This window comes from Orycteropus afer, unplaced genomic scaffold (assembly GCF_000298275.1).
Source record: "Orycteropus afer afer isolate SDZICR_OR568_19922 unplaced genomic scaffold, OryAfe1.0 scaffold01070, whole genome shotgun sequence".
NCBI classification, from domain to species: domain Eukaryota; kingdom Metazoa; phylum Chordata; class Mammalia; order Tubulidentata; family Orycteropodidae; genus Orycteropus; species Orycteropus afer.
In genome coordinates, this window is record NW_006922657.1 from 159,963 (window position 1) to 180,490 (window position 20,528).

At 39.8% G+C, this 20,528-nt stretch overlaps 1 protein-coding gene across 1 annotated transcript; it reads right to left on the reverse strand.

The window, feature by feature from the left end:
* Positions 1–17,991: 17,991 nt before the first annotated feature.
* Positions 17,992–18,916, reverse strand: LOC103212701 (olfactory receptor 18-like). Its single transcript, XM_042783409.1, is given in 2 exon segments — positions 17,992–18,271; positions 18,273–18,916. Coding segments are annotated over 2 exon segments (924 nt in total).
* Positions 18,917–20,528: the final 1,612 nt, after the last annotated feature.

The window sequence follows — 20,528 nt, forward strand, 5'->3', positions numbered from 1 at the left end:
AAAAAAAAAAAAAAAAGAAAAAAGAAATCAGACTATGTATTGCATAGGGCATATCAGTTGCAAAAATTTCTATAATGTGTTAAAAAACAAAGATGTCACTTTGAGGCCTAAGGTGTTTCTGACTCAAGCCATGATACTTTCAATAGTTTCACAGGTATGTGAAAAGAAGGACAACGTATATGGAAGAGTAAAGAAGAATCAGTGCATTTGAACTGCATGTTGGCTAAACAAATTGAACATAAAGGAGCTGCCAGAACAATGAACAATGTTTCCTGGAAGAAATATATTGAGAATGCTCCTTGGAAATGAGGACGCTAAGACTTTGTCTAACATAATAAGGACAAGTGATCTGAAGGGACCAGTTTCTAGAGAAGGACATCATGCTTGGAAAAGTAATGGATCAGTGAAAAGGAGGAAGACTGTTAAAGAGATGGATTGACACAGTCCCTTCAACAATGGGCTCAGACTTAGCAATGATTGTTAGGATGGTGTGGGACAGGGTAGGGTTTCATTCTGTTGTATATGTGATCACTATCAGTTGAAACAAAATCAATGACATCTAACAACAACAAGATTACTATTCCATTAATCTGATACTATTTCTGTTTTCTCAGTTGCGATTTGTGTCACTAATGAGAATTTTTATTTCTCATTATGAAGCTTTGGTGTGTTTTGTGGTTATATGTGTAGGGAAATATATTTTTGACAGTTGGAATGACAGCACCAGTTCTAATTTTTGTGTGTACCAGGAAAAAAAAAAAAAATCCAAACTCATTGCTCTCTAGTTGCATCTAACTCATAGCGACCCACCTTGGGTTTCTGTGGTGGTATCTCTACTTCTGCAGTGATACCATCTTGCAAACCCAAGGAGGGTCTCTATGAGTTGTGTCCAACTCAACGGCACATACCAACAACATCTCTATGAAAGTAGAGTGCCCAGTCTTCCTTCTGAAGAGTGGCTTGTGGGTTTGAACTGCCAGCCTTCTGGTTAGCAGTCAAATGCCTTGGGCACTATGCCACCAGAGTTCTCTTTTTGTGTGTAGCTAATGTATTTTGGTACTGTAGACAAGTATTAATTTTGTCATATTCATTTAGTAACATAAACTTTCACTGAAATATTTCAGTGAGTGTATGGTTGGGCAATTGGCTAGAGATTAAACTATTCATAGTTACCAGGATCAGGTGGAAAGGAGGGTAAAAAAGATGCCTCACTGGTTAAGAGACACTGAGCTTCTGCTAAGGGTGATGGGAAAATTTGGAGATGGGTAATGATAATAATTGTACAAAATGATGAACATAAAAAATGTCACCACTGAATTATACATGTGAAGAATGGTGAAATGACAAAATAAACAATAAATGAGACAATCTGAAAAAAAAATGAACCAAGAAGCAAAATTTCTCTGGTTTTCAAGAAGGTTGCATTCAAAGTGTTGGCCAGGACTTCAGTCATTTCACGGCTTGACTTGAAGATCTAATTCCCAGGTAACTCACAGGTTGAGTTCCTCACAGTTTCTGTTCCTCAAAGTCTGTTAGCCAGGGGCCTCACTCAGTTTCAGGTCACAAGGGACTCTTCACCAGGCATCTGGCAACATAGCAACCGTTTTTCATAAGAAGAAGCTGGAGAGAGAGAGCAAGGGAGGACTGGTAAGATGAAAAGTAGATTATTTTTACAACCTCAAAGTGGAATGAAGTATCAATTTTATTCCAAATTCTACTTGTTGGAACCAAGGTGTCAAGTTCAACACACAGTCAAGGGATAGTTATCTACAACAGTATGAATACAAGAGATAAGGCTGGTTGGAAGAATTTTAGAAGACGTTCACTACAGCCTTTGTTTCCAACTTTTGCATTCCAGTCATCAGTGACAATCATCACACATTGATTGCAAGTCTGGTCAATTTCAGACTGCAGAAATTGGTAGAAAATTTCAATTTCCTCATCTTTGGCTTTGGTAGTTGATTCATAAATTTGAATAATAATAGTATTAACTGGTTTTCCTTGTAGGCATATGGATGTTTTCCTATCACTGACAGTATTGTACTTCAGAACACACCTTGAAACACTCTTTGTGAAGATTAATGTCATTCCATTTCTCTTCAATTTTTCATTCTCGGTATAGTAGTTCATATGATTGTCTGATTCAAAATGACCAAAACCAGTCCATTTCAGCTCACTAATGCCTTGGATATCAATCTTTATGCATTCCATTTCATTTTGAAAACTTCCAATTTTCCTAGATTCATACTTATTACATTCTATGTTCCAATATTAATGGATGTTTGCATCTGTTTCTACTCCTTTTGAGTCGTGGCGCATCAGCCAATGGAGGTCCAGATAGCTTTGCTCTGTCCATGTCATTAAGGTCATTTCTAGACTGAGGAGTCCGCTCTTTCCCAGTCATACTGTCAGTGCCTTCTGACCTGATGGGCTCATCATCCAGCACTGTATCGGACAATGTTTCAGGGCTATTCACAAAGTTTTCCAGTAATATATCAGACAGGGTTTCATTGCTATTCATAAGGTTTTCACTGGCCAATTCTTTGGGAAGTGGATGGCATCTTCCTTCTTTCAAATCTGACTTAGCCCGGAAGCTCCGCTGAAACCTGTTCATCATGGGTAAGCCTGCTGGCATTTTGCAACATGGGGGCATAGCCTCCAGCCTCATAGCAACATGCGAGCCACCACAGGATGACAAACTGACAAACAAGTTTGTCTCCCTTAGTTGTTCCTAACACCCCTGCACCTGCCTACCTCGGGTAACAGCCTTAAAAGAGAGCCTCCCACAAGAGAAAAGCAGCCTCCAAGGTTCAGGCCTGTCTACCTCAGGCCCCAGCCTTTATATATAGCCACCCCCTAGTGAAAAGCCACCTCAAACACCGAGCGTGCCTAAGTCAGGCCTCAACTTTAATATAGAGCAACCCCCAAGGGAAATACAACCCCAGCCCTTGCCCCTCCCTCCTCAAGTCTGGGCCTTAAAATAGAGACACCTGCAGACAAAAAGCAACCTCCAAGCCCAAATCTGCCCACCTCGGGCCCCAGCCTTAATAAAGAGCCACCCAAACTGAAAAGCAGCTCACAGACACAGCCCTGCTTACCTCAGGCCTTGACCTTAATATGGAGTCACTCCCAAGTGAAAAGCAGCCTCCAAACCCCGGGTCTTCTACCTCAGGCTCATCCTTAATATAGAGCCATCCCCTAGTGAAAAGCTGCTTCCAAGCCCTGGGACCACCTACCTGAGGCCCAGGTCTTAATAAAGAACCATCCCCAAGTGAAAAGCAGCCTCTAAAACCCGGGGCAGCCTACCTGTGGCCCCAGCCTTAATAAAAATTATTGTAATATATACTATGCATACAAAATATTGTAATATCCAATATGTATAGAAAGAAGTTATGAGAACAAGTATCATCAGGAACATTCAGAAAAATCTCTTGTCAACTCTTAATAATAAGTGCTTTATATTTTTCCCTTGTAAGTTCTGATCATTTTGAGATCTTCAGCATGTGCTCAGAAGAAGGAAAAGATCCACGCCAAACTCGTAACTCTTTAGAGAAAGTCTAAAACAATGAATAGTTCTAACCTTGGTTGAATATTAAAACCACCTGTGGAGCATTGGTGGCACAGTGCCTAAGGCATCGGACTGCTACCAGAAGGCTGGCAGTTCAAACCAACTAGCCACTCCTCACAAGGAAGATTGAGCAATCCCCTTCCATAGTGACACAGCCTCAGAAGCCCAAGGAGGGGCTGCTATGAGTCAGATCTGGCTCGATGGCAGTGACTTTGGAATTTTCCCCCGATGGTTCTTTAACAATCCTAAGCTCCAGTGGCATGCTGTTCTAATTCAGTCAGAATGTGCAGTGCTGGGCTCAGGATGCCAATTATTTTAAAGTTCTCAGATGATTACAATATGAAGTCAAGGTTTAGGCCAGTGACATGCATTCTTACACATAACCTGCATATATGCTTCAGTTAGATATCACAGTCATTCAGGTAATAGTTATGGATTATGGTAAAGGATGGAGATTCTAAAAATTCATAAAAATGAAGTAGTGTAATTTGTCAAGAAGCTTGGGTCATATGTGAGAAGATAGAAAAGACTCCATAGCTATAATGAGATTTGATCATTCAGATTGACATATCCCAGAATTCTCCCAATAGACCATCCAACTTGTGACAAAGGAAATGTGAATGTTCAGAGATCAAAACTCAAGTTTGAAACCTATGAGAACTGAAAAAATTATGTAACTTATGCTGCCAAGTGTTCTGATTGTACATGTTATATTTTGCCATCTTTTCCAACCCACACATTATAGAATTTGGCACAAGGGTTGAGATCAGGCTGCATGGCTGAGGGGCCTCCAGAGGGCTTTTTGATGTTCCCCTTCCTCAGCCTATAGATGAGGGGCCTTAGCATTGTGGTAACCGTGGTGTGCATCAGTGAGTTCACTGGATCCTTCCACATAGAAATGAGACAGCTGAAATGGAGTATACTCCAAGGTATGTTCCATTAAATAAGCAAAAAAAACAGGTGAGAGCTACAGGTGAAAAGGGCTTTATACTCCACACCTGAAGATGAGACTCTGAGGATGGAGGAAACAATTTGGAGAAAAAGATCCCTGAGACTGGAACACCAGCAAAGATGGCATCAAAGCAATATACTGACATGTCATTTGTGGCTGTGTCAGAAAGGGCAAGGCTGAGTAATTGAGAAGAGTCACAGAAGAAACTGGGGATTTCTACCTCTTTGTAGAAGATGATAGGTGACATCAGGGAAAGACGCAGCTGGGAATAGAAAAGAGTAATGCAAAATAAATAAATAAATAATAACAACAAAAGTAGTAAGCCATGGATGTGGAGGTTAATGATAACTGTGCAGTACAAGGGGTAACAGATGAACACAAGCCAGTCATAAGGCATCACATGAGGAAGAGATTGTCCAGACTACAAAAGAAATTAAAACAAAAAAAAAAAAAAAGGAAATTTGTGCCATCATATTCGTGCCACATATATGATGGCATTGCTCTGTGTCTGTATGTTCACCAGCATATTGGGGACACTGGCACAAATGAAACCAACATCAGCTAAGTACAAGTTGGAGAAGACATGCATATGGGAATGTGGATGTGGGGGTCAGAGCAGACAGCCAGGATGATGAGCAAGGTCCCAAAAACACTCATCAGGTGCATGGACAGGAACAGCCCAAAGAGGAGGGCTGTGGTGCTGGAACCTCAGGAAGGCCCAGAAGGAGGAATTTTGTGACTCCACGTACATTAGACAGCTTCTGAAAAGCAGAAATGAGGATTAATAAAAGGAAACAAGTGAGCAGGTACCCAGCATAGTGTCATTTTCAATTCAAGAAATTCACAAGTAATGGAAACAAATTCACAAGTGTTCACACTTGAGAACACAATATTACAGTATCTTCAGCAACATTACATTTTTGTAGCAAAACAAACCACTTTACTGTTCAGAACACTTTTCTCATTATTTCTGTGCTATTTACCTGTATCTGTCAAGACTCAAGTTAGAGATATTGGGTTACAGAAAGTTAGAATAGCATGAGCATTTTAACAAATCCATAGATAGAGCAATATACCAATAACCTCCATGAGGAAACAAAGCCAATAATAAATGCTCTTTGATGAAAAATCATTTTAATTAAAGAACACTAAGAAGCAAGCCATCATTTCTTCCATTCACTTTAGCTACTCACTGTTCTAGGACAAGTTTTAAAGTCCCTTCTGACATCCATTTTGATCTTTTCTTCCTTTCTTGGCTTCTTAATGACCTTTTGTTTTCTTCACGTATGATGTTCTTGCTGTCATCCCACAACTTCACTGGTCTTTGGCCATTGGTGTTCAATGACTGAAATCTATTCTTCAGAGGTCTCCAAGTCCAGGTGGGATAGACTTAAGGTCATGTTTTGGCTCTCTTGCACTCTTTTACTTTTCTCAGCTTGAACTTCACCTTGGATATTATCAATTTATTCTCTAATCCAGAGACCGTCCCTGACTTTGTTCTGCTGATGCTGTTGAGTTTCTGCATTTTCTCCTTCCACCAATGAAGTCATTTTGATTCCCGTGTAGTTTCTCTGGTTAAGTTCATGCTGTTTGAAAAGGATATTTGCAATGAGTAGGCATGGGTCTTGTAAAATTCTATCGCATGTACTCCTGTATCATTTCTGTCACCAAGGCCATATTTTCCAACTGACAATGTTGTTTGTTTCCAATTTTTGCATTACAATTTTTAGTAATTTTCAGTACATCTCCATTGCATCTTTGTTCAAATTTAGAATGTAGAAGCTAATAAATTAATTTCCTCATCTTTGGCTTTAATGGATGATGCATAAATTTGAATAAAATTATCAACTTTTCTTCCTTGTAGGCCTATAGATGTTACCCTATCATTGACAGCACTGGACTTCAGGATAGATCTTGAAATATTCTTTTTAACAATGAATGTGATGCCATTCTATTTGAAATTGTCATACTGGGATAGTGACCACATGATTATCCATTTCAATATAGCCAATACCAGTCCATTCCACCTCACCAATGCCCATTGTTGTTGTTGCTAGGTGTCGTCAAGTAGTCTCCAACTCATACTGAACCTATGCCCAGGAGAACAAAACACTGCCCAGTCCCATGCCAGCTCCATGATCCCTGGTATACTTCAGCCCATTTTCGCAGCCACTGTGTCAGTCCATCTCATTGAGGGCCTTCACCTCTTTCTTTGACTCTCCACCTTAGCAAGCATGACATGCTTTTCCAGGGATTGGTCCCTTCTGACAACATGGCCAAGGTAGGTGAGACAAAGTCTGGCCATTCTCACTTCCAAGGGAGATTCTGGCTGCAGTTCCTCCAGGACAGATCTGTTAGTTCTTTTAGCAGCCCATGGTACTTTCAGCATTCATCTCCAGCATCTCATTTCAAAACAATTAGTTCCATGTCAGTCTTCTTTATTCATTGCCCAGCTCTCACAAGCATATGAAGCAATTGAAAATATATTGGTTTGTGCCAGGCACACTTTAGTCGTCAAGAAGACATCTTTGCTCCTAAGCACTTGAAAGAGGTACTTTGCTGCTGGCTTCCCCAGTGCTATATGTCATCTGATGTCTTGACTGCTGCCTCCATTGGCGTCCATTGTAAAACCAAGCAATGTGAAGTCTTTGACAATTTCAATCTTTTCTCCATTTATCGTAATGTTGCTTATAGGATCTGTTGTAGGATTTTTGTTTTCTTCATATTCTTTATATTGAGATGTAATCCATCCTGCAGGCTGTAGTCTTCAAACTTCATCACTAAGTGCTTCAAGTCATCCTCACTTTCAGCAAGCAAAGTTGTGCCATCAGCATATCGCAGGTTCTAAGGAACATTCTTCCTATCCTGATGCCATGTTCTTCTTCATGTAGTCCAGCTTCTCGGATTATTTCCTTAGCATATAGATTGAATAAGTATGGTGAAAGGACACAAACCTGACACACTCCCTTCTTGTTTTTTTAAACCATGAAGTGTCCCCTTGTTCTGTTTGAACCAGAGCCTCCTGGTCTATGTACAGGTTCCTCTTGAATACACTTAAGTGTTCAGGAATTCACATTCTTCTCAATGTTAACCACAATTTATTATGATCCACACAATCAAATGCTTTTGCATAGTCAATAAAACACAAGTAAACATCCTTCTGATATTCTTTTCTTTGAGCCAAGATCCATTTGATATCACCCATTTTATCCCTTGTTCCATGTCATCTTCTGAATCCTGTCTGCACCTCTGGAAGTTCTCTGTCAATATACTGCTGCAACCGTTTTTGAATTATCTTCAGTAAGATTTTACTTGTGTGATATTAATGATATTGTATGATAATTTCCACATTCTGAGTAATAACCTGTCTTTGGAATGGATGCAAATACAGATCTCTTCCAGTCAGTTGGTCAGGTAGTCTTCCAAATCTCTCAGAATAACCAAGTGAGTGCCTCCAGTGGGGCATCCATTTATTGAAGCATCTTAATGGGTATTCCATAAATTCCTGGAGTCTTGTTCTTCGCCAATTCCTTCACCACAATTTTGACTTCTTCCTTCAATACCATTGGTTCTTGATCATATGCCACCTCCTGAAATGGATTAAAATCAACCTGGTCTTTTTGGTATAGTGACTGTGTATTCCTTCCATCTTCTTTGATGCTTCCTGTATCATTCAATATTTTACCCATAGAATCATTCAATATTTCATCTTGAGACTCACATTTTTTCCTCAGTTCTTTCAGCTTGAGAAATGCCTAGTGTGTTCTTCCCTTTGGTTTTCTAATTTCAGGTCTTTGCACATTTCATTATAGTAATTGGTTTTTTTCTGGTCAAGCTGATCTTTGAAATCTTCTGTTCAGCTCTTTTATCTTGTCATTTCTTCCATTTGCTTTAGCTACTCTTCATCAAGGGCAAGTTTCAGAGTCTCTTCTGACATCCATTTCGGTATTTTCTTCTTTTCTCGTCTTTTTAATGACCTCTTGCTTTCTTCATGGATGATGTTTTTGATGTCTTCTCACGATTCTTTTGGTTTTCTCTCTGGTGTTCAATGCATCAAATGCATGAAATGTTCTTTAAATCCAGGAGGGATATATTCCAGGTCATATTTTGGCTCTTGTGGACTTGTTTAATTGTCTTCAACTTCAAGTTGAACTTGCATATGAGCAGTTGAGGGTCTGTTCCACAATCAGCTCCTGGCCTTGTTTGGCATAAGATATTGAGCTTTTCCATCACCTCTTGCCACAGATGCAGTCAATCTGATTGCTGTGTACTCCATCTAGCAAACTCCACATGTATAGTCACCATTTGTGTTGTTGAAAAAGGTATTTGCAATGAATAAGTCGTTGGTCTTGCAAAATTCTATCATGTGATCTCCAGCATAATTTCTATAACCAAGGCCAAATTCCAACTACTGGTGATTCTTCTTTTTTCCAACTTTTGTATTCCAGGCATCAGTAATAATTAACACATCTTGATTGCACAAGTGGTCAATTTCAGACTGTAGATGTTGTTAAAAATCCTCAATTTCTTCATCTTTGGATTTGAAGCTTGGTGCATAAATTTGAATACTAGTTGTATTAACTGCTCTTCCTTGCACATGTATTGATATTACCCTGTCACTGACAGCATTGTACTTCAGGACAGATCTTGAAATATCCTTTGTGATGATGAATGCCATGCCATTCCTTTTGAAATTGTCATTCCAAGCTTAGAAGATCATATAGTTATCTGATTCAGAATGGCCAAAAGCAGTCCATTTTACCACACTAATGCCTAGGATGTCAATCTTTATGTGTTCCATTTCATTTTGGACAACTTCCAATTTTCCCAGATTCATGCATTATACATTCTATGTCCCTATTATTAATGGAGGAGCTCTGGTAGCATAGTGGCTAAAGCACTTGACTGCTAACCAGAAGGCTGGTGGTTCAAACCCACCAGCCACTCCTTGGAAGGAAGGTTGGGCAATCCTACTTCCGTAGTGATACTGCCTCGGAAACCCAAGGAGGGGTCGCTATGAGTTGGGGCCGTCTCGACGGCACATAACAACAACAACAACAACAACAACAACTATTAATGGATGTTTGCAGCTGTTTCTCTTTTTGAGCTATACTACGTCAGCCAATGGAGGTCTTGATACACAGTAATGTACCAGACAGTGTTTCTCTGCTATTCATAAGGTTTTCCCTGGCCAAATCTTTGGAAACTGTATGGCCTCTTCCTTCTTCTTAGTCTGTCTCAGTCTTTAAGCTCTGAAACCTGTGCACCATTTGCAACCTGGCCAGCCCTTGAAACACCTGTGACACAGCCTCAAGCCTCACAGAAACTCACAAGCCACAATAGTATGACAAACTGACAGACAAATTGGTCTCGTTTAGCTCTTCAAAACCTCTCTTCCTTCCCCTTACCTGGATCCCAGGCACTGCTCTGTCTTCTCTGTCATTCCCCTGGCTTCTCTTTCCCCCACTTTCCTGGCTTGTGGGGTTAGGCCTGGGTTGCTCCCCCTACCTAGATCCGTGGCTGCTGCTCTGCTATGACATCCCCTCTAGCTTCTCTGTCCCCTGCTTTCCTGGTTGGTGGGGTTGGGGACTGGTTTGCTTCACTTACCTGGATCTCTGGCACTGCTCTGCTGTGTCATACCCAATATGCTTTGTTGTTGTTGTTGTTAAGTGACATCAAGTCATTTCTGACTCATAGTGACCCCGTGCACAGCAGAACGAAACACTGCCCGATCTGCTCTGCTGTGTCATCCCCAATATGCTGTTGTTGTTGTTGTTGTTATGTGCCGTCGAGTCAGACCCGACTCATAGCAACCTCTCCTTGGGTTTCTGAGGCAGTATCACTATGGAAGTAGATTGTCCCATCTTCCTTCCGAGGAGTGGCTAGTGGGTTTGAACCGCCAGCCTTCTGGTTAGCAGTCAAGTGCCTTAGACACTATGCTACCAGAGCTCCCTAGGATATAGGGATATTGATCCCTATATCAATATCCCATAGCATATTGATATGCCTAATATATAAATATTTATGTGTTTCATTTCATTTTGGATAACTTCCAATTTTCATAGATTTGTATTCCATACATTCCATTTTTCAATTAGAAATGGATGTTTGCACTTTTTTCTTGGAGTCATGCCACATCAGCAAATGAAGGTCTTGGAAGCTTGACTCCATCCATGTTATTAAGGCTGACTCTACTTTGAGATGGCAGCTCTTCCCTAGTCATATTTTGAGAGTCTTCCAACTTAGGAGCTCATCTTTTGACACTATATCTCCTCTACATAGGATGAAGTGCATCAGTACTCCTCACTTTTAACTTCCAAGTTGTATGGATTTTTAAAAAGAAATAAGACAATTTTCCCGAACTTTTTAAGTTGAAAAAATCACAGTGTGATTTAATATTCCCAAAACTCATTGATTTCATAATGTAATTTAAAGGAGATTAGGTGTTTATAAAAAGGAGCTCTGGTGGTGTAGTGGATATGGCATTTGGCTGCTAACCCGAAGGTCACCAGTTTAAACTCACCAACTACTCTACAGGAGGAAGACGAGACCATCTACAGTACAGAAGTGCTGTAAAGATTCACAACTTTGGACACCTAATGGGAGTGGCTATGAGTCAGAATTCTCTCAAAGACAGTGGTTTTTTTTTTTTTTTTTTGGCTTTTAGGTCTTTATCGGAGTCCACAGGTTGTACAAATGACTAAATTCTCAACTACTAGCTGCATGGTTGGTAACCACTCAGAGGTGCCTTAAAAGACAATCTTGTGATCTTCTTCTGAAAATTACAGTCCTAAAAACCCTATAGAGTCCTATTCCCCTTAACATATATGGGTCTTCATGAGTCTAAAGGCAGTGCAATTTCTGAACTAAGATTTTTGTCACTAACAAGAACTACATGTATTCCATTCTGTAGCTCTTGGCTGTCATTTGGAATTTTATGCTTTGGTGATTTATTTATTTAGTCACTTGACTAAGCCAACCATGTTTCAACTTTTAGAAGGTCCATGCACAATGCACAGATTTCAGCAGAGCTTCCTGAATAAGACAGGCTAAGAAGATTAATAGTAGCTCTAGTAGCATAGTGTCTAAGGCACTTGACTGCTAACCAGAAAGCTGGCAGTTCAAACCCACCAGCCACTCTTCAAAAGGAAGGTTGGGTAATCTACTTCCATATAGATATTGCCTTGGAAAGCCAAGGAGGGGTCGCTATGAGTCAGGTCTGACTCAACGGCACATAACAACAACACAACAAGAAGATTAACACAATAACCACAACAATGCACTCAAACATACCAATGATTATGAAGATGGGGCAGGATTTGACATCATTTCAATCTGCTATAGGTATATTTACTAGGATTGGAGCTGACTCAATGACTAACAAAACTTGGTTTAAATTCAGGAAAAGTGTGTATCAGGGTTGCATCCTTTCACCATAATTCTTCAACCTTTTTTCTGAGCAAATAGTCTGAGAAGCTGGATTATATGAAGAAGAATGTGACATCAGAAATGGAGGAAAACTCATTAACAATCTGTGATATGCAGATGACACAATAGTCTTGCTGAAATCAAAGAGTTCTTCAAACACTTACCTAAGAAGGTTCTAGACTACAGCCTTCACTATGGAGTGTACGACAACATAAAGAGAACATAAATCCTCTCAAATGGACCAAAAAGAAACAGTATGAAAGCAGAGATTGAAGTTGTCAAAACTTAAATTTTGCTTGCATTCCTAGCCAATGCCCAAGGACACAGAAGTCAAAAAATCAGACAAAGTATTGCATTGGGTAAATCTGCTGCAAAATAACTCTTTACATCTAAATCACAATAAAATTTTAAAAACAAAATTTAAATTAAATAATGAAAAAGAACTTATTAGAGCATAAAAGAACAATGATGTCACTTTAGAGACTTAGTTGTGCCTCACCCAAGATATGATATTTTCAATGGCTTCAAATGCATGCAAAAATTGGAAAATTAATAAGGAAGACAGGAGAACAAATGATGCATTTGAATGATGGTGTTGATTGAGTACTGAATATACCATGGACCACCAGAAGAACAAAGTAAACCCAGAATGTTTCTTAGAAGCAAGGATAGTGAGACTTCATTTCTTGTATTTTGGTCATGTTGTTGGGAAGAACAAGTCCCTGATAAAGGACATGGTCAGCCAAAAAGAGGAAGAATCTCAATGAGATGGATTGATGCAGTGGCCACAACTATAGGCTCATTACAGCAACAAGTGTGAGGATGTTGTACAATGAGGTAGCATTTGATTCTGTTGTCCATGGGATCAGTATGAGTCTTAACCAACAAAACAGCTAATAACAAGAACAGCAATCCAATAAAATACAGAGAAATAAGTCAACATTTCTTTGAAGGTATATTGCTCAGGGAGGAAGAAAACCACTGGATAGATCAATTCCAAATGTCTTCATCTTAGTCAACATAATGCAAAGGAGAGATGGGCTTAATCTCTGACCTTGTTGTCCTATATTCTTATTATGTATATGTTGCTGTTAGGTGCTGTCGAGTCGTTTCCAACTCAGAGTGACCCCATGCACCGTAGAACGAAACACTACCCGATCCCACGCCAGCTCCATGATCCCTGCTATACTTGAGCCCATCATCACAGCCACCTTGTCATTCGATCTTGTTGAAGGCCGCCCTCTCTTTCGTCGACCCTCTATTCTACCAAGCATGACATCCTTCTCCAAGGAATGGTACCTTCTGACAACATGACCAAAAAAGTGAGATGAAGTCTAGCCTTTCTCGCTTCCAAGGAGCATTTCAGGTGCACTTCCTCCTTGACAGATCTGTTAGTTCTTTTATTAGTCCATGGTACTTTCAGCATTCTTTGCCAGCACCACAACTCAAAAGCATCAACTCTTTTTAGGTCTTGCTTATTCATTGTCCAGCTCTCACATGCATACTCGGTGATTGGAAATATCATGGCTTCTGTCAGGCGGACCTTACTCCACAAGGAGACATCCTTGCTCCTCAGCACTTGAAAACAGTTCCTTTGTGGTTGACTTTCCAAATGCTACATGTTGTCTAATGTCCTGACTGCTGCTTCCATTGACATCGATTGTAGAACCAAGAAATGTGAATTCTTTGACAAACAATCTTCTCTCCATTTATTGTGATGCTGCTCATTGGTCCAGTTGTGAGGATTTTTGTTTTCTTTATATTGAGATGTAATCCATACTGCAGACCGTATTCTTCAACTTTCATCAGTAAGTGCTTCAAGTCATCCTCACTTTCAGCAAGCAAATTTGTATCGTTTGTGTATCTCAGGTTGTTAATGATTCTTCCTCCAATTCTGAGGCCACATTTTTCTTCATATAGTCCAACTTCTCAGATTATTTGCTCAGCATATAGATTGAATAAGTATGGGGAAAGGATACAAACATGACACACTCCCTTCTTGATTTTAAACCATGCAGTGTCCCCATGTTCCATTCAAACGACAGCCTCTTGGTCACGGTACAAGTTCATCATGAGTACAATCAAGTGCTTGGGAATTCCCATTCTTCTCAATGTCATACATAATTTGTCATTATCCACACAATCAAATGCCTTTGCATAGTCAATAAAACACAAGTAGACATCTTTCTGGTATTCTTCGCCTTGAGCCAAGATCCATGTGACAGCAGGTATGATATCCCTTGCTCCACGTCCTCTTCTGAATCCAGCTTGCACCTCTGGAAGTTCTCTGTCAGTATATTGTTGCAAACATTTATGAATTATCTTCAATAAGAACTTACTTGCATGCGATATTAATGATATTGTTCTATAATTTCCACAATCTGTGGGACCACCTTTCTTTGGAATGGGTACAAATATGGATCTCTTCCAGTCAGTTGGCCAGGCAGCTGTCTCCAAAATCTTTTAACATGACCGAGTGAGTGCCTCTAGTGTAGCATCCATTTGTTTAAATATCTCAATGGGTATTGCGTCAATTCCCAGAGCCTTGTCTTTGCCATATATATATATAGATAGATAGATAGATATATATATATATAGATATATATATATATAATTTATATTGTGTATATAAATGGTGTTTATTTCCTGACTTTGAACTATTCAAGACCTTATTGTGTGAAGATAAATTGTAACTGCATGTCAGATACCCAGAGTAAGCCACACCTAGAGTTCAAATAATGTATTTGAATGGCTTAAGTTGTAGAGTATGTGAAAATGGCAATGATAACTATGTTTACTGATTGTTAACAAGCATAGATATTACTTCTTTGATCTTTATGGGCTGTAAGCTAACCATCATTAAACATGAAGAATTGGAGACCATGGGATTTTAATAGCAAGTCCCAGTCCATACAGCTAATGACTTACAGGAGCTAATGTTCAAAATGGAATATTTTGCTTGTAAAACCTATTGTGGCATTTATTCACAAATAGTGCATACACATAAATAACACTCCAAAACACATCATAGGTGGAAAGGAGGAAATTATGTAAGACATTTTTGGCCTAGTGTGCACATGCAGAAACCACAAGTGTTGCATGGAATTTCTGGAAGTGAATTAGAGCTTCATTCAACAATCAATAAATATTAGTTTTGATCATACTTGTATAATAAAGGTATAATTCCTGATCAAGAAATCATGGATGAAGTTTGTTAATTCTCTGGTTATCAGAAAATAAACAAGTGACAGTCCTTTCTGTTTTGAGACAGTTCTCCCTGAGGCCTGAGGGAACTGAAGTTCTTGGAGACAATCTCCCCCAGAGATTCTTCACTGAAAACAGGAGGAGGATTGGGCAGACCCCTGCATGCAGGGTGACCACAGCCTGAGCACACAGTGCCAGGTCCCAGGGTGATAGAGCCACGTGAATTTGGGTGGCAGGACAGTACAGGTGTGGAAGGGCACTGCCCTGGCTTGTGGGGCCACTGGATGGCCATTAACACCTATTTCCTCCCAAGCTCGGGGTCTTTGACCCACTCTGCACCTATGCTCTCATGCTTGCCCTGGGACATCCATGTAGTTCAAACCACCGGACAACGGTGGCCCATAAGGTAGTTAGTGGGGAAGAATGTGTGTGGCTGTGGCAAGCCAGCATCACCTGCCTGATCAGGCTCTCTGGGCCAGGGTGTGCAGACCCCTGCACTACCAATGCTGGGTTCTGCCCCCGTGGTGAGCACTGTTACTGGAGGAAAAAGTGATTTTTTTTCCTGCTTTGGAGAAAGCAGTCTGCAGGCAGGGAAGAAATACCATTTGGAGAGTTGCTGCATTAGATAGTCCAGGTTGGGTGGCTGTGGTTCTGCTCCTGGGAACCAGATCTGCACATCTACAGGAACCAAGGTGAAGACTTAGCCTTACAATAAAATAATAATAATAATAATAATAATAATCCTTGAAATTGAAGGTAGCTAATAATAATAATAATAATAATAATAATAATAATAATAATAATAATAATAATAATAATAATAATAATAATAATAATAATAATGGTTTACTGCACTTATGAAAAGAACATCCAGGGGTTATTTGTTATGGAAAAACTTATAATATATGATTTCCAATGCTCCATTTGAACACTTTACAAATACGTTGATTTCCCATGTAAAATTTACCACTCAGGATTCCATAAAGAAAGGTGAGAAAATCAGGAAGATCATTTAATACTGAAAATTGTTGAAATAGTTGTACTAGGACTGAAATGCAAAAAAGAGTAATGTGGCAATGCAGAGACAGTAACTGCAGAAATCAGCCACTACAACAGGGCCTAAAGAAACAGAGAAAAGGGAAAAGTGAGCTTAATAGGTTGTGGTGATCTTTACTGAATATTATTGAAAGAACCTAATAATAAAGTCAGACGGAATCAGAACAGTAGTTTGAAGATTCTCCTTTGCCCAGCCTAACGAAGCAGAGTAAAGTATAAAAGGGCAAATTGGAAGAAGGTGGACAATAGCTTATCAGCAAGCACATGGGATCCTGTTTGTGGTGTGCAGGGCACAGGCGATGGAGGTTCATTGGGAAAGCTGCCCCCTTCCACACGGAAGGCCAGGGGTAATTCCCAATGAACGTACTTCCTGAGGAGTCACTCCCTGGCAGCAGAACTGTGTGTTGCTAAAGTACTGCACAGGTTCCAGCAGAGATCCCAGACTAAGATGTTCTATTATGAACGGGCTTGAGATCTACTTCTGAAAATCATCCAATGAAACCCTATGGGTCAAAATGGTCTAATCCAAGTTGATCATGGCGATGGTGCAGGACTGAGCAGTATTTTCTTCTGTTGGGCACGGGACGCCCCTGTGTCATGGAGCTAAACAAGAGCAGCTAAGAACAGAATGATGTGCAGGGAGAAGAAGTGAGAAGAAATGCCAGAAATATTGGGAAAAGCACTTGCTTTTTGTAGCGTGAATGTTTTCACATATTTCTGTTGCGAGTGCTTATGACTTTGAGATCTTCAGCATCTGCTCATAAGCAGAAAAGACCCACAACAAACTAGTTATCTTTGAGGAAAAGTCTAAAAAAAAATTAGTAATTTACCTATAGGCTGCATATTAAAACCATTGGTGGTGTTTCACAAAACTTTTTCTTTGTTTGTTTTTCATTTTTATTGTTATTTGGGTGAAATTTTACAGAGCAAATGCATTTTCTGTACAGCAGTTCACATACACTTTGTCTCATGACATTGACTGCAATTTCCCACAATGCAACAGCTCCCCTCCCACTTCCTCCCCATAGTTACCTCCTCCCTATGTCCTTCCTTCTCATGCACTCTTGCCCTCTGAGCTGTCTCCCTGTGCATAAACAGCCCTTCTATTCTCCCATGACTCTTCTCTCCAAGGAGTGTATATACCTAATGTAAATGTTCAGCTCATATGCCTGTCTTTTGCTTGGGTGGAAGCCACGGGATTGGGTTCAATTCCAGACCTGAAGGGCAGCTAGGGACCATAGTCTCAGTGGTTACACCAGGAACTTGTTTCACAAATCTCATACTCAAGACACATGCTGCCACAATTACATTAGAATCTACAGTTAGGAGACCAAAACATATTATTAAGCTTCCCATGTGTTTCCCATATGAACCAAAGGTTCAGGACCAGTGACATGCATCCCTATCATAGCCTGCATATACACTTCTCTTAGATACAAAAATAGCCTGCTTAAGAGATAACTCTCATAGTAAAGGATGAAGATAATAAGTACATAACACTAGAGTGGTGCATATTACCAGGAAGCTTGGACCATATATGATGATCTATGGTAGTCTCTGTAGCTATAAGGGGATTTGATGATGCAGATAGACTTATCCCAGAATGTTCCCAAAATTGTGTCAAATACATGACAAAGGAAGCAATGTTCAGATACAAAAACCCAAGAATGAAATCTATCAGACCTACAAAACTTTTGTACACAAGGAGGCACAATTTCAGGTTTTAATATGTTGTGCTTTGTTATCTTTTTCAATTCACATATCAAAAAATTTTGCACAAGTGTTAAGATTTGGCTGTTCTGCTGAAAAATGCCCACAGAGCTTTCTTAATGTCCTTGTTCCTCAGGCTGTAGATGAAGGGGTTCAGCATGGGGGTGACCACCGTATATAACACTGAAGCCACTACACTCTTCTTCGCAAAAGATGATAGAGTTGAACTGAGGTACACGCCAAGACCTGTTCCATAAAATAAGCAAACAACTGACAGATGAGAGCCACACTTGGAAAAGGCTTTATATTTCCCACCTGAAGGTGAGACTCTCAGGATGGAGGAAACAAGAGAAAATGATCCCTGAGGCTGAGACATCACCCAAGATGGCACAGATACAATATAGTAATATGATATTGGTGGTGCTGTCAGAACAGGCAAGGTTAAAGAGTTGAGGAACATCACAGAAGAAACTAGGAATTTCCACATCTGTGCAGAATGTAACCTGTGACAACAATGAAATCGGCAGCTGGCAGTACAAAAAGCTAAATAAAACAGATACCAAAACCAGCAAGCCACAGAGGCGGGGGTTCATGATGACTGTGTAGTGCAGAGGGTAGCAGATGGCCACAAGTCGCTCATAGGCCACGACAGTGAGGAGAAGACTATCCAGACATCCAAACAGAAAAAAGAAGGACATCTGTGTTAGGCAGTCCACGTAAGTGATGGATTTGCTCTGCGTCTGTATGTTCACCAGCATCTTGGGGACAGTGGTGGAGATGAAACCAATGTCAGCCAAGGACAGGTTGGAGAGGAAGAAGTACATGGGTGTGTGGAGGTGGGGATCTGAGCTAACAGCCAGGAGGATGAGCAGGTTCCCAGAAACAGTGATCAGGTACATGGACAAGAACAACCCAAAGAGCAGAGACTGAAGTTCTGGATCCTCAGAAACACCCAGAAGAATAAATTCTGAGACACCTGTGAGATTCCGTGGCTCCATGTACCTTAGGCAGGTTTCGAAAAATAAGAGAAGAAAGATAAATAAAACAAGTGTACAGGCATCCAGAACAGTGTCCCTATTTTGTACTTAAGAAATTCGTAAGTAAAGCTTGCAAATTTACAACTGTACACACTTGAGATCCTAATACCCCAGGACCTCCTGCACTATTACTTGGCTGTACTAAACCTGAACACTGCACTGCTTACAGCTCTGTCCTCACTGTTTCTGTGCTGGTCACCTGTCTGCACACACAACCACTGTAGAGACCCAGGTCTAAAAAATGTTGACTGGCAAAGACATTTCAATAAATCCATATAAGGAACAATGTATCTATGAAAGCATATTCAAAAATACATATCTTTCTTTAAAGGAAAAATGTCACTTAAATTAAAGGACAGCAAGAAACGCTCTCAGCTCCAGGAACAAATGTTAATGCACTTTCAAAAGACAGGTCTAGTGATGCACATATGGAAAGTTTGTTATTGAAAGCTTCATGGAACACAGTTATAGTGTGACACCGTGGGGTTGCCATGGGTTAGAATCGACCCACTGGCACCCAGTTTGTTGTTGTAAACTGTAAAATATACTACATTTTATATAACTGCAGTACAATGAATTTCTTTCACTTCAAAAATTCAAAAAACACAAAAAAAGAATGGTTGCCATTGAATTTATTCCAATTCATGGTGACTCCATGTGTTATCAAATAGAACTGATTCATAGGGTTGTCATGGCCCTAATCTGTACAGAAGTGGATCACCAGCCATTTATTTCATGGCCCTGAAGGACTGGTTTAAATCACTAACTTTTATGTTTGGAATCAAGCTTATACTTTTGCTTCCCCCCAGGGATCTCATTAATGGATTCTAAGTTAAAATGAATTATTCATACTCAGGGTGCATGTCTATATGTCATTATCTTCACATGTTCTCATCATTCTTTGGTTTTCTGACATTCATCTTCTATGGAGATACATGGTCATTCAAATATATGGATTGCCTTTTAAAATATTTTGAAATCTACATCCCCTCCCTTGGAATTAATAGGCATCAAATACCATAACTGAGCACTTGCTAAATGCACAAAATCATACAGCCTCGCTAATTCCAAAGATGACATTATTGTCAAATGCACCAATGCTTAAACTATAATTTACTTTAAAAACACACTCTGTTCTTATATTTTTGCTATCTGCAGTGTTATTTGCATCAATGACACACCATCTCAGGGAAAAGTCTGTTGTTCTGTTGGCTATTTCCTTTGTTTCCATTCTCTATTGACGTGGTGAAATGTGTAAAAATGTTTTTCATCCTAAATGATTGTTTCCATATGAAATCAACATGATTACTTACAATTGAGGAAATTAGGACGTTAGGGCTATGGCAATTACAAAGCCAGATTTGAAAGTTAGACATCTTAGGCTTACTTAAGAGCTCCCCAAGTCTGTCTCCTTACTGAGGGATCAGAATTAGGAATTCACCCTATTTCCACTACCTGATGGCAACTCACTTCAATTTCACTAAGGAGGTCTAATTTTATTTTTCTTGGGGAAACATAAAGATTTTAAAAAAAATAATAAAAATAAAAACCCACAGTATAATACAAAATAGCA